A 13,002-nucleotide genomic window follows, 5' to 3' on the forward strand; every position below is an offset into this window, starting at 1 on the left:
ACAAACGGGATGATCGAGCCAATGATCTGAACTCACTTGTTCCATGAGAAAGGTATGTACATCCTCCCCTTCGGGCAAGTAGTCCTTCCAACTGAGGCCAGACTCCCTCCACAAGGCTCCCACTTTCTTATGGCTCTGAAACACAAGCAGTTTGTCCAGTTTAAAGAGCTGAGCGACACCCCGGGAGCTCACAGGGGCCGGAATGGTGCAGCTGTGTCAGGAGGAATAATGGACAGCTCAGCCACCCAACAAACGCCCAGCAATGAGTGAGAACATCTGGAGACCTCGTGCAAGAGAAACCACATGTGCAATCCCCCCGGGTATGCACATCTTGTCAGGCGGGCAACGCCTCGTGATGGGGAACGGACAAGGCAGAAGTGACACGGGGGGCTCGCAACGACCTCCGAGGTTACCCAGGAGCAGTGGAACAGGACAGTTTCCCACGGCCTGACACAGAGCTGGCACGGATGACTCAGATCCTTCTCCTGACTTACTCCGTGACTCACGCTCCCCTGCCTCGACAGTAAGGCTCTGGCACACTGCTCCTTTGAGAAAATTCCTTATTTACACGGCTGTTTTCTGCACAGAGACCAAGACTCAAATTCAGGCACATAATCCCAAATTCTCTCCTCAATTCCTAGAGTTTATGCAAACCTTGAGAGCAGTGCCTTTGAGCGCAGACAGTTCAGCCTTTTGCAGCCTCTAATGTCACACTGACCTTTGAACCTCCTGCCTCAGAGGGCCCAGTTCTGACACACACAGTTCTGATAAGAATAAAAATGCTGAGCACAACCAGCTCTTTTCACCCAAATGCTCTGCCAGAGTTTCACCTTACAGCGCCTGCTCACAAGGAGATCACTGAGTAGCCTAAGCCAAGCTGAGAAATGCAGCCTGACTTTTAGTTTACAAAGCAGATTACAATTTTCAGTTTACGATACAGGTTGTTAAGAGCCAACTGTGCATAGTTCCTGCTCTGACCCATCAAGATCTGGATTAGATGGCTGATATTACACTGAAATACCCGAGTCCAAGTCTTGGCCTGGACGAGACTGGATCAGAAAGCTGTGGCAGAAACAGAGACCCAAGGCTGTGCTTCCACACCCAGAGCACAGCAGCTTTTCTTCCACAGAATAGTTAAAAAAAAAAATGGAAGTTGATTGTCCAAACAAGCACAAGACTAAAATAAATAAATAAAAAGACACTCTTTGCACTGTTAAGACTGAAATGCTCCTGGAACATTCAACCTTACTTGAATGCATGCTTGAAAAAATATAAAAAGGCAAGTGAGGGATTTTACGGGGTTGGAAATAGACACTACCCAAAGTGCAGGATTTAGCTGGATTAAAAAAAAAAGAAAAAAAAAGACAAAAATGGAGATGAGTTATAGGGAAGACACCAAACTGGTTGGACACACAGCTGTGAGGTGTGAAAGAGAGCTCTCGGAGTCACGGGGTGAGGAGGTGTCACTACCCCAGTGCTGGGTGAACCTCAAGAGTCGGCAGGTTTAGTTTGGATAAGCACCCAGCAGTCTGAGGCCATCGGAAGCTTATCCGAACCCTGAGAACCTCTCCGGTCTGCAAGAACATCTCTCTCGCAAGATTCCCGGCACTTGCTGCTTCTGGTCAGCCCAGAAATCCCTTGAGCATGTCCCTCTTGCAGTATTTCAGCACTCTTAGCTTCTGGGAGAAGCCAGGTGCAAAGGTACCTGCAAAAGGGAAAAGTGATGAGAAAACAAAAAGTTAACTCAACTTTTTGGAACCTCTTAAGGCTTGGTTGGAAACTGGGGGTGCGAGGCATGTTTCCTAAGTTATCTGGACTGGCTGATCATCCCTAAACGTCTTCATGTGGGAATGGTGTAGGTTTCATGCATGAACACGAGCGCTGCATCCACTCCTCCCTCTGGAGGACAGGAGCACCTGGGCACTCACCATTTGTTTGCATAGAAGGTGCAAGATTTCAGCAAGCAAGACGCCGGCTCTTCCCACAGGAAGCAAGGGTTTGCTAAATTCTCTAGAATGAAAGAAAACCAGGTGTTTTTTCTTTATAATTCGTATTTGGAATGCAAAGCAAGGGGCAAACTGAGGCAGGAAATCACCTTTAACTTCTGCCAGGGAGGAAGGATTTGATTAATCCAGCACTGCTGATAAAACATTTAGTGATGCAGTGACCTTGTCACAACACGGCTAATTACAAAGACTTGAATTTTACATCAAAAAGTATGTTATATTTAATGTCAAATCCACTAATTTTTGTGGGATACTGTATTTGGGTAGAGGGAAAATACTGTTATTTTCTTAATATACTGGTAATAGAAATAGGAACCATTCCACTGGCTTCCAGTTAATCCCCAAATATGTAAGGACATACAGAAAATACAGGAATTCTGGTCCGGGAAATGGTTTCCAGTCTTGCAGACAAGGTTTTGTGCCCATTCAAGGAAATGCCCAGGTGGTAGACACCGAATCCCATAGTTTGGGCAGGGACACCTCCCACTGTCCCAGGCTGCTCCGAGCCCCAGTGTCCAGCCTGGCCTTGGACACTGCCAGGGATCCAGGGGCAGCCATTGCTTCGCTGGGCACCCTGTGCCAGGGCCTCCCCGCCCTCACAGGGAGGAATTTATTCCAAATATCCCACCTAACCCTGCCCTCCTTCAGTTACCACTCTGAGCCACATAGGCCCCTCTGCGATACCTCACTCGCTACAGGTCCAATTCCCAGCACTCCCAAATGACTCCACTCTACAGCACTGGGGTATTTTTAAGCTCAGCTGAAACAAACAGCAGACTTATGGATAAAACCCCTCTCCAAGGGTGTAAGCACCAAGCTCCCGTCCCAGCAGAGCTCTCAGACCGGTGCGGCCCCCAAGGATGTGCATCAAGCTTCCCACTGGCTCCCGGGGAGCTGAGCCTCCAGCACTCTCATCCTTCACCGACTGGTGGGAACCACGCTGTGAAAACCCTGCAGGCACAGCTGAGAAAGCATCACTTACTGTATAAGTTCTCTCATAGAGATTCCTCCTTCTTTTAACATGGGGGTCACCAACTCAGCCAGGTACAACCAGATATGGGGTATATCTATGGCCATGTCATCTGCCAGCTCCAAGGTCTCGGAAAAGCTTTAGAAGAAGGAAAAACATCAAGTATTAAAGAAAATTTAATTGGAGATATTTCCTGCAAAGAAATCTGCACTTTAAAAATGTTTTGTAACATAAAAGAGGAGTGAAGAGAGAGAGGAGTGAGGAGAATTACAAAAGTAACAAAGACCCTATTGCCATTTTATGCTTTTGGTACTTCCGAATTTCTCCATGCAGTAACATGGAGAATATGTGGAAAAGACACCAACTTTTGTAGATCCAACAAACAGATCGAGGAAACCTCAATTTGTAATAACTCTTATATCCCAGTACCAAATCATTTGGTAATAGTAACACCTATAAAACTAAAAAGCATTTTTGTCTGTAAATATAAACCATCAAGTGAAATGTCTGTAAGTAAGAGCTCAGTTCAGCAGAGGGGGGTTTCTATCTGCAGCAGGAATTACAGGACTGCTCCCCAATGACACACTTTCCAGAATGGCTCAAAACTCTTCTTTCCATGAAATCCTTGCAGGTGGCTTCACTTCCCATGCCTGGCAGATGGTAATTTTTCTGCTCTCCTGCCAGTTTCTATCATGGTTCGTTTCCCCCCAAAAACCTTGAAAAGTCCAGTGTCCTGTTTAGTGACTATAAATGCACATTTTCTCTCGTGTTTCAAACCAGAAACCACCTCCTTTGCTTTGTTCTTTGCATCCCCCACTGCTCCTCCAGCCTTTCTGCCAGAAATTGTTTTCCTGTTGTGCATCTCCCAGATGTGGGCTGGGAGCAGTGCTCATCCTGTGATCCCTCATTACACGGTCATTTCTCCTGTGTCAGTAAGTGAGGTGGTTTCTGGTGTTCTCCTCAGCACCCACTGAACACCACTTGTCCTTTCCATCATCTTCAGGAGCTGTTTCATGTTGTTTATGCCACATTCACACCACAGATCCCAATATTTCATCAAGATCCACTTATCTAAACGCCAGGAAACTCCAGAACAGCTTTAATCCCAATACATTTTGGATATGTATCACCTCAAATGAGTCCCTCTGACCATCAGTGCTGTGTGGACACAAGTGTTCTCCCTGTGGATCTATGTAGATTTTTTCAGCTGTTCCATACGGTTTTGGGCTCAGGCTGCCTAAACCTTTCGTGTGAGCTAAATGGAGTTCAGGGACAGACATGGGTGCAGGGAGTTCCTGTCAGAGCAGTCGGTGGTACCACAATGACAGGGATTCAAATTAAAGCAGCCAGACAGAGCCAACTCCTCAGGAACTCAGGATCCAAAGAGTTCATCTGCTCCTTCACTGCTGCATTTGTGGCTACCCCTGTTATTCCTCCTATTCTACACCCCGGCGAGGACTGAGTGCCACCAGGGGCCTCCCTGGGAACATGGATTGTTTGAGGACTGGACACCAGGCTGGGAACACAAAACTCAGGGAGCTGAAATGAGCCAGCAGCTGAAACTCAGGTCTCTTGAGGCAGGTCCAACCCATCTGCTGCATGCTCTCCTCCTCAGCTCCTCGAGGATTCGGCCGCTCCGGCTGAGGTGTCCTGAGAGATGGCATCAGGTGGGTGAAGCCTTTTTCCTAGTGGGAGAGTGGCTGAGGCTCTGTGGATGCACAGGAGCTCCCAGGTACTAATGTTGTGTGAAGGATTCTGACTTCCTCCTCTTCCAATTACATTCAGGGATTTGCAAAAGGCAAGCAGGGAGAAATGCAGCACAGAACAGGGATCTGAATACACACATTTAAACAGACACCTACAGATCTACTTTGAAATAAAAGCTGATATAAATATGAACATATTTATGTTCACTAAAGCATCTGAAACACTTTAAGATATATTACAGTAATAATAGTCCTTATAAATACACCCAGATGATATGGTCCTTACAAAAGAATGTGTGGAGAGGGCAGGATACCAAAAAAAGGTGGGAGAACATTTCTCTGCAGCACAGCATCCATTCGCAAGAAACACTGAGGAAAAGAATCTGTGGATTCTCTGTGCAGAATACCAACCCCTTGAAGAAATCCTGCTTGCTCAGCTTTCCCGACTGCACCAGCTGATGTAACAACTGGCCCATGTGATCTCTGGTGATCTGACTCCGCTCCAGCGTTGACTCCACTCCCACGCGCACAAACACGGGCAGCAGGTTCTGGGCACTCAGCTCCTCCACGCACTGCATGGCCTCCTGTGGAACGACACATATCAGTCACCCCGGAACTGAAAAGTAGCCAAAAACGTGGCACAAGAGTATTTCCTACTGTGACATTGGGGATTCTTGGTAAAATGAGTATTTAGTGAGGCTGCTGAATTAGGCTGTGGAACCTCACCACGTAATAGTAACAGAAACAACAGTAATAGCAATAATGGAATTTATACCACTCAGGTAACAACTTTTAAAATACACAATCACATTCCAGGGCTGCTCAGTGAAACGGCAGGAATTGTCTTCTGGATGCCACTGAAACACCTATTACTGCATCAAACATCAAGCCAAGTCAAAAAGAGGGTATCAGGTTAGATTTGTTACTCATCTGACCTGCCACAAACGCCTGTGTTACAAACCCACAGCCCATCAAGAACCAGAAAATAGCTGGGGAGCACTTGGAGGAAGATTTCCCCTTTCTAAAGCCCCTACTTTCTGGCTGGTGCATTTTGCAACCTAAACAAAGAAAACACTCAGAGACTCTGAGAGTAGCTCTCAAAGTCCCACATCAAAAATCTCCACTGCCATAACAAGGACCTCCCAGTGACCTTCTGGGTCCAGCCCATGGATCTCAGTGGCCTTCCTGACCACAGGCACCTGCTCTGTGACTGCTTATGCCTTGAGTTACCAAGACCTGGCAGCCCCAGATGTGTTTCCTCAGGCGCTGCTTTTTTCTGCAGGTCAGGAACGCGGTGGTCCCAGCCCATGCGCTCGGGTCGGAGCTCGTCAGAAGGATCCCGGTGTCCCAGGACACACAGGGAACCCTGCTGGCCGACCCTGCTGTCACCAGGGTCATAGCTCAGCAGTTTGGAGTTCACGGTCAGGTCAAACTCTGAGGACCAAACACCTGCAAAGGGCCATTCCTCTGCTCTACACAGCAGGAACTCGCTCACGGGTGGCTGCAGGAACATGAGTTTAAGCAGAGTTAGTCAGAGCTTCACTGCACCTGACGAGCACCAAGAATTCCCCAGTAGCAAGTAATTCCTGATGCGAACAAACTGCCTTGATTCCATACTTTTAATCAGCCCTGCCCTGTCCAATGCAATTCAGCTCTATTTCCAGCCAGCCACAGAAATATGCTGCTGTATTTGCAAACAGGGAATCGAAGTGGTCCCTTCATCGCAGGCACCCAGGGGGAGCCTCTGGAGTACATCACAAGAAGGAAAAGGAGCGGCGACTCCTTGGCTCACCAGCCCCTGGGTCCCAGGCCAGCCCACTGCCAATCAGAGCACGGTTTTTCCTCTCCAAACCAAGTATTTAATAATTTATCCCAATAACTAGATGTGAACTCTAAACAATCCATCATGAGACTATTCCTCTTTCCAATCATTAATTGGAAGCCCAATGAAATGGAAGCAGCAACTCTGCTTTTAGGGTGCCAAACCAGCAACTCCCAAATGCTGCCATTTCAAACTTGGCAGGTTTTAAAATTTATTTCAGTGAAAGATCAAACGAATCAGCTTCATAGCCAATGTAACACTTCTTGCAAACTCCCTGGACAAGCTAAAAAACCCATTTACAAGGGAAACAAAATTTCAACCTTTTAACTAGGAAGTGATGACAACTGCTCAGTAATTTCCAATGTTTATTAAAAATCCTCTGGAGTGGTTTGTTCAATATTTAGTACTGCTTTATCTGCCTTCAGATCAGAACAGCACATGCTTTGATAACTAAATGAAAACCTCTGTTTATTTTCCCACTAGCTTTTCTGCTTCCAGAATTGCTGGTATTATGGAGCTGCTCAGTGATTCATGACAGATACACATCCATCTTACTACTTAAAACACACAGGCTGGGCTATTTTTCCTATGACCAGCAGGGCAGAAAACAAGCTTGGGAGACAACTGTCCTGAAACGGCTCATGGAGCTGCTGCTGCTGCTGCTGCCTGGATTCTGCCTGGCCCCGCTGCTTCTGCTGCCTCTGTGTGGGCTGGGTGCTCACAGAGACAGATCCTGGAGAGAAAGCACTCCATGCCCTCAGAGCTTTCTGTTAAGAGAGGTTTTCATCTTGCTTACCTTAAAATCATTAATATGCAAGAACTCATCAATGATAGATTTGCATTTTCTCTCTATTTCCTCTTCTGATAGCGAAGGCTTTTCTTGCACTGGAACTGGGGGAGCTTCTGGCTTGGCTGGTGGAAATACAGCAAAAAGAAATGTTTGGAAAAGGAAAATCAGCATTTTAGAGCTGACATTCTGAGAACAGAAGTCACCAGAGCAGGTGTGTCTCCTGTCCCATCCTCAGGCACAGGGTAGTTCTTTGATGGGGCTTGGAACAACCTGGGATAGGTGGAAGGTGTCCCTGCCCATGGCAGGGGGTTGGAACTGGATGAGTTTAAGGCTCCTTCCAACTCAAACCATTCTGGGATTCTATGATTCCTTCCTGGCTACTTTTCCCCCATAGGAACTCCCAGTATCTCTGTAACTTGACCTTGCAGGATCACAGCTGGCAGTGGCACAGGTCGAATACCTTAAAAGCTCTCCACAACCATTAAATAATTAAATGGGAGCTGTTGCAGTTAAAATACGCTGACTGCAATGGGCAGCAGCCCAAGGCAATCTCCTGATCACATCCCAAAACTCTGGTCCCCATGGATTGTCTACAACGTCCCAAAGCTTCAGGATAGGCCTCTGCTGTGCTGTGGCAGTCAAGGTGTTTCCCTCACTGCAGCAGTTTCCAGATGTTTCCCAGGGAAGGGGCTGAACGCTGCCCTTACTATATAGGTTCTGTCCACAGGGAACAACCCCTGGGAGTCCGCATTTTCCCACTAACAAACCAGCCCAGGCTGGCAGGAGGGAAAAGTAGGAGCTGCAGGACTGACAAGGTGACAGTCGAGTCACCTTGGTGGGTGCCACTGTCCCGCTGCACCAGGGCCAGCTCAGGAGGAGAGCTGGCAACGACATGGTGCTAAAAAGCTGCTGTGCACCATCTGTCCCAGACCCAAATCCCTGCCCTGGCCCAGAGGAATGCTTGGAAAGGGTAGATATGGCTTTACTGGGCACTGAAAAAGCATTCCTGAAGAACTGACACTGACTTGGGGGACTTTGTGCCCAGAAGCCAGTGGGACAGTGACAGGCCAAAACAGGCAAGACAATGCCACGGGGTGGTGTTGTGCTGGCATCTGCAGCCTTTCAGCTCTGCTGGATCCTAGAGGAGCTGGAGAGGGATGAGGCCGAGGCCTGCCTGACTCAGCTGTTACCCAGCTCTGGGAGGTGCATCACAGCTGCAGCAGCCGACAGTGTGACTGCTCCTGACAGATCCTCCTGCCTTTCCACACACTCAGCAACATTCCCCAAGCACAGAGGAGCCGTTACCAGATTCCTTGGCTTTGTTCCTCTCGGCCTCAGTGCTGTTCCTGTCCATCTCCATGCCTCCTGTCAGCTGCTTCACCGTCTCCAGCATCTCCCTGCGCTGCTCCTCCTGGGCCTGGTTGTCCAGCAGCAGCTCCTTGCTGCTGCTGCCCCGGAGGAAGGTGTTAGGCCGGGACAGGGACGGTGGCAGAGGTTTGTCGTTCTTCTCCCTGCCTGTGCTCCCGCGACTGCCGAACACAAACACACTCAGAGGTTAGAGAAGGTACCTGAGGGCTTCACTGCAGGAAAAAACCACCCCCAAACCCCACAGGATTGCTGACTCCATTTCTTACAGCTGTACCTACAACCAAAATGAACTCAATTTCAGGGATGCGCAAACACAAATACCCAGAGTGGACAGGCAGAGCCAATGCTTGCTAGAGAACACATGGGAAAGCAGTGCTCTGCAGCACCCATTTTATACATGGAATTGTGAATTTTATAACACAAGGACTCTGTTTCACTTTGAAATGGTGTGAGAGCTTTAGATTAGATGTGGCAAAGAAATTCTTCCCTGTGAGGGTGGGCAGGCCCTGGCACAAGGTGCCCAGAGAAGCTGTGGCTGCCCCATCCCTGGAAGTGTCCAAGGCTGGGTTGGACGGGGCTTGGAGCACCCTGGGATAGTGGAAGGTGTCTCTGCCCATGACGGGGGGTGGGACTGGGTGATCTTTAAAGTCTCTCCAACCCAAACCATTCTGTGATCCCATGAGAGTTGTATTTTTTACCCATTTATTGAAAAATACCTCCCAAACAGTGAACGCTTCCAGCAACAGGTGACAATGATCTGTCCTATTAACTATTGTGTTAACAAGTAAGATGGGCAAAATAATACCAAAATGGAGTCATTTCCAGGTAAGCCCAAGCTTTTCTTGAAATAGGAGGGAAAACATTAGAGGAACAACCCAGGAAAACACTTCAGCAGCTCGTGTGCACTGGAAGGAAGATCCAATGACCTTTTAAATGAACTGTACATTTATAAACCATGTCTAGAGTTAATAAATTATTGAGGGTTAATACATGTTTCATGCTCCAAGCTGGAGTGGCTGCAGCCCTGAAGGAATTGGAGTGAGAGAGAGGCTCTGCAGCATTTTGTGGCATGAGGGAGCATGGGCAGGTAACACCTGCTGGGAAGGGTCAGACACTGTTTTATGCTGCATTTCTGCCAGGTTTTAGGTGTGTTTTTCTGGATAAATAAACCTACTGACCTGGCTGAATTCACAGCTATTAAATCCAACCTATTTATTACTACTTTTTATCTGAAGAGTTTTTGATCTGTTAAACACAACTACCCTTAGCTGAAGGGTAAAAACATTAATCAAAATGGCTTTAAAAATGAATTCCACCTGTCTCCCCTATGGTATTATAAAATACAGGTGTGTTTGAAGCTAACTCAGAGGGGAATTCCTGGAAAGGCAAGGAATTCTCTTCTTTCTGAGTGCTGGTACCCAGAGCAGGGGGTGCAAAGTGCAGCAGGGAAGAGAAACGGAGTGACACTCACCTCGTTAAGGCCCTGCGAGATTCTAGTTCTGAAGATGCAGATGAGGCAGATACTGGGGAGACTGGAGGCTGCAGGGCAGAAAATCTGTTCAGACTTGTGGCACTTGGTCGCAAGGAGTCTGGAGATCGTGGAGACAACACAGAGCAGAGTGACAAGGTCAGGAGCTGCTGCTACCTTGGCATCACTGAGCAGTTCAGCCAGAGCTGTTTCAGAGCGATGGGGAGAGAAGTGCAGGGAAAAGGCTGGTCCTGCCCCACTTCAACCCTTCTTGTCAGGAGGTCACACAGAGAGGGGAGGAGAGGAGACTGAGGGGAGCCCTCATTGGGGGGCTGCAGCTCCTCCCAAGGGGCAGCTCTGATCCCTGCTCTGTGACCAGGACAGGACTGACGGAGCAGCTGGAGCTGTGCCAGGGGGGTTTAGATTGGATATCAGGAAAGGTTCTTCCCCCAGAGGGTGCTGGGCACTGCCCAGGCTCCCCAGGGAATGGGCACGGCCCCGAGGCTGCCAGGGGTGCCCAGGGTGGGGTTGTTGGGGTGTCTGTGCAGGGCCAGGGGCTGGACTGGATGATCCTTGTGGGTCCCTCCCGGCTGAGGACGTTCCAACGTTCTGTGAACCCACCCAAACCTGCTCTTTGGCAGCAAAGCCGAGGGTGAGGGTCCCTCCTGACTTACCCATCTCGCTTGCCTTGGCTCCACCACTGCTGCCCTTCCCCCAGCTGCCCAACTGGGCTTTAGGCACGAGCTGAATCTTCTCATCTATTGTGGGCTGTAAAACACACCAGGATGTACCATTACAAGGGCAAATCATACCATTTAATAATAAATGGGAGATTTTTTTGGCAACAATCCCAGTCTTGTGAACACCAAAATACATTTTAAGATATTTCTGGAAGACCAAACCGTGGCCCAAGACAGAGTACACAAACAACAAAGGGCATCACGAAGAGCCTCTTCCAAATGCCAGTGAGAGACATTCACAGCGAGCAGGAGCTTCTTTTTATTGGGAATTTGAAGCTCAGGAAGGTGGAAAAGCTCAGTGTATCTGTACTTGAAAGATGTTCAGTCCGTTTGTGATATGTGAACAGCTCCACTGTCCATCAACCCTCCAGTCATGGCTTTGCGGGGATCTGCAGGGCACCCAACAATCCAGAGGGCAAAGGACAACAACAGGTCGCAGAACTTGGAGGGAAGAAGTGGTGTCTGGCAAGAAGAGAACATTGATTTTACAATGTTCAGTGGGAGAATTTATTGACAAGGAGGCTGTGACCTCGCAGATCTCTGGTGAGCTCCTCTCTCCTTCCAAAGCAGCTGCTGTGGAACCAGCTCCATTTGTATGGAACAGAGGAGAAGGGCTTTTCCCAGGTGAGCCATAAGCCCAGGCAGGAGGAGGCTGAACCTCTCCTGCTAATGAAGTTTTGGAGACTGTTTTATGACTTTCTGAAGGAACAAACTGATTGGATCTGCAGAAGGGCTGCAGTCTGTCCAGGTCCTGCCTTACAGCTCTCCAAGAATCCAGGCACTGAGTGTAAAAATTCAGGGTGAGTGACATTAAGTGGGACAAGGGAATATTTAGGAATCACTGATTAATGCAAAGGCCAGACTTTTCCTTGGCAAGAAAACCCAGAGCTGTTCTGAAGCTTAAAAAAGGAGAAATCTCCCAACTTGCCCAACCTGCAGCTGGGAAAACTGTCCCAAATCCACCAGTCTAATGGTGAAATAACAGGAAGCTGCTCATCTGGAGGATGAATACAAAAGTTTATCACGTACTGGGGGATGCAACCATGCCACCAAATCAAGAAACCTCCAAAAGCAGACACAGCTCTTCCCATTCTACTGCAGCCTCCCGAGTCTGGAGTGTTGCTGTTTGTGACACATCAAAGTGGACGTGGCCTCCCTGTTTTATTGAGGAGCAGCATCAGAATAGGGTCTTAAGAACTTGAGGCAGCCAAGGATTTCCAGCAGGTGTTTGAGACCCCCAAGTGATGTGTTTGAGACCCATCAAACGTGGGTGCTGTGCTGCCTCTCCATGTCACACAGTACCCTAACTCACATTTTCATCACTGAATAAAATGCAGATTTTCTGACTACGAGAGCTTCTGAATTACTAAAAGGACACTGTGAACCTAAGAAAGAAAGTCTGCACACTCCCTTCCCTCAGGACAAAAGGAACATCCAGAAGATAATGGAGCTTTATCTACACACAGTACTAACTCTGAGGATTTAAAATGTCCCGACCCCAAGTTGCGACCTGTACACACCGTCCCAGTCCTTCCTGGACTGACAGATATTTTATTGCCCTGAAGGAGCCTTGTGGTGGCACCTACCTTGGTGATTTTAAGGAACTTGGTGGGGTCCAGCACTCTGCTGTTCTTTGCCCCCTGCACAGTGTTCCAGCCGCCTTCGTCGACCCGTGGGACACCTGAGGGTGACAAACAGAACCCTCCTCAGCTCATCCCGCTGCTCCGCCGGCAGGGCCCTGCTCAGCAACATCTGTCCCACTGACATGACACAACCAGCCTGCCTGCCTGTGTTCCCACAAAACAGCCTTGACACAAAAGCTTTCTCTCCTTTCAAGGGCTGCTTTTGGAAGGGATGGTTCCTGGCTGGATTCCTCTGCATTCCTGCAGATGCTGCACGTTCACGAGCTCATGGAAGGAGCAGGTGAGACGCCTTCCCTGACCAGAGCCTCACTCACCCCACACATTCCTGCAGTGCTTGGCAGGTCTGACACGGAGCCCCTCAGGCCAGGTTCCTCACCTTCTCCTGGTGTCACTTTCAGGATAATTAAAGTCTACATTATTTTCTTTACACCCTGTTTTCAAAGCACTTTCATTTGACAATCCTTAGTATTAAAGAATCCCCAAAATTAC

At 48.4% G+C, this 13,002-nt stretch overlaps 1 protein-coding gene across 16 annotated transcripts in view; it reads right to left on the bottom strand.

Moving 5' to 3' along the window:
- EIF4G3 (eukaryotic translation initiation factor 4 gamma 3) overlaps window positions 1–13,002 on the bottom strand; it is a 141,768-nt gene that overhangs the window by 8,065 nt on the left and 120,701 nt on the right. For 15 of the 16 annotated variants that reach the window (XM_048326457.1, XM_048326451.1, XM_048326453.1 and 12 more), the window contains 9 exons: window positions 12,457–12,551; window positions 10,805–10,898; window positions 10,134–10,251; window positions 8,600–8,823; window positions 7,301–7,416; window positions 5,094–5,266; window positions 2,989–3,114; window positions 1,929–2,010; window positions 37–135 (listed from right to left, as the gene is read on the bottom strand). In XM_048326457.1, coding sequence (XP_048182414.1) covers window positions 37–135; window positions 1,929–2,010; window positions 2,989–3,114; window positions 5,094–5,266; window positions 7,301–7,416; window positions 8,600–8,823; window positions 10,134–10,251; window positions 10,805–10,898; window positions 12,457–12,551 — 1,127 coding nt within the window. Of the gene's footprint in view, window positions 1–36; window positions 136–1,542; window positions 1,706–1,928; window positions 2,011–2,988; window positions 3,115–5,093; window positions 5,267–7,300; window positions 7,417–8,599; window positions 8,824–10,133; window positions 10,252–10,804; window positions 10,899–12,456; window positions 12,552–13,002 lie in introns of those variants that run through there. The other variant, XM_048326464.1, reaches the window with a different exon arrangement.

The sequence above is a fragment of the Corvus hawaiiensis genome, chromosome 22, assembly GCF_020740725.1.
Source record: "Corvus hawaiiensis isolate bCorHaw1 chromosome 22, bCorHaw1.pri.cur, whole genome shotgun sequence".
Taxonomy (NCBI): Eukaryota; Metazoa; Chordata; class Aves; order Passeriformes; family Corvidae; genus Corvus; species Corvus hawaiiensis.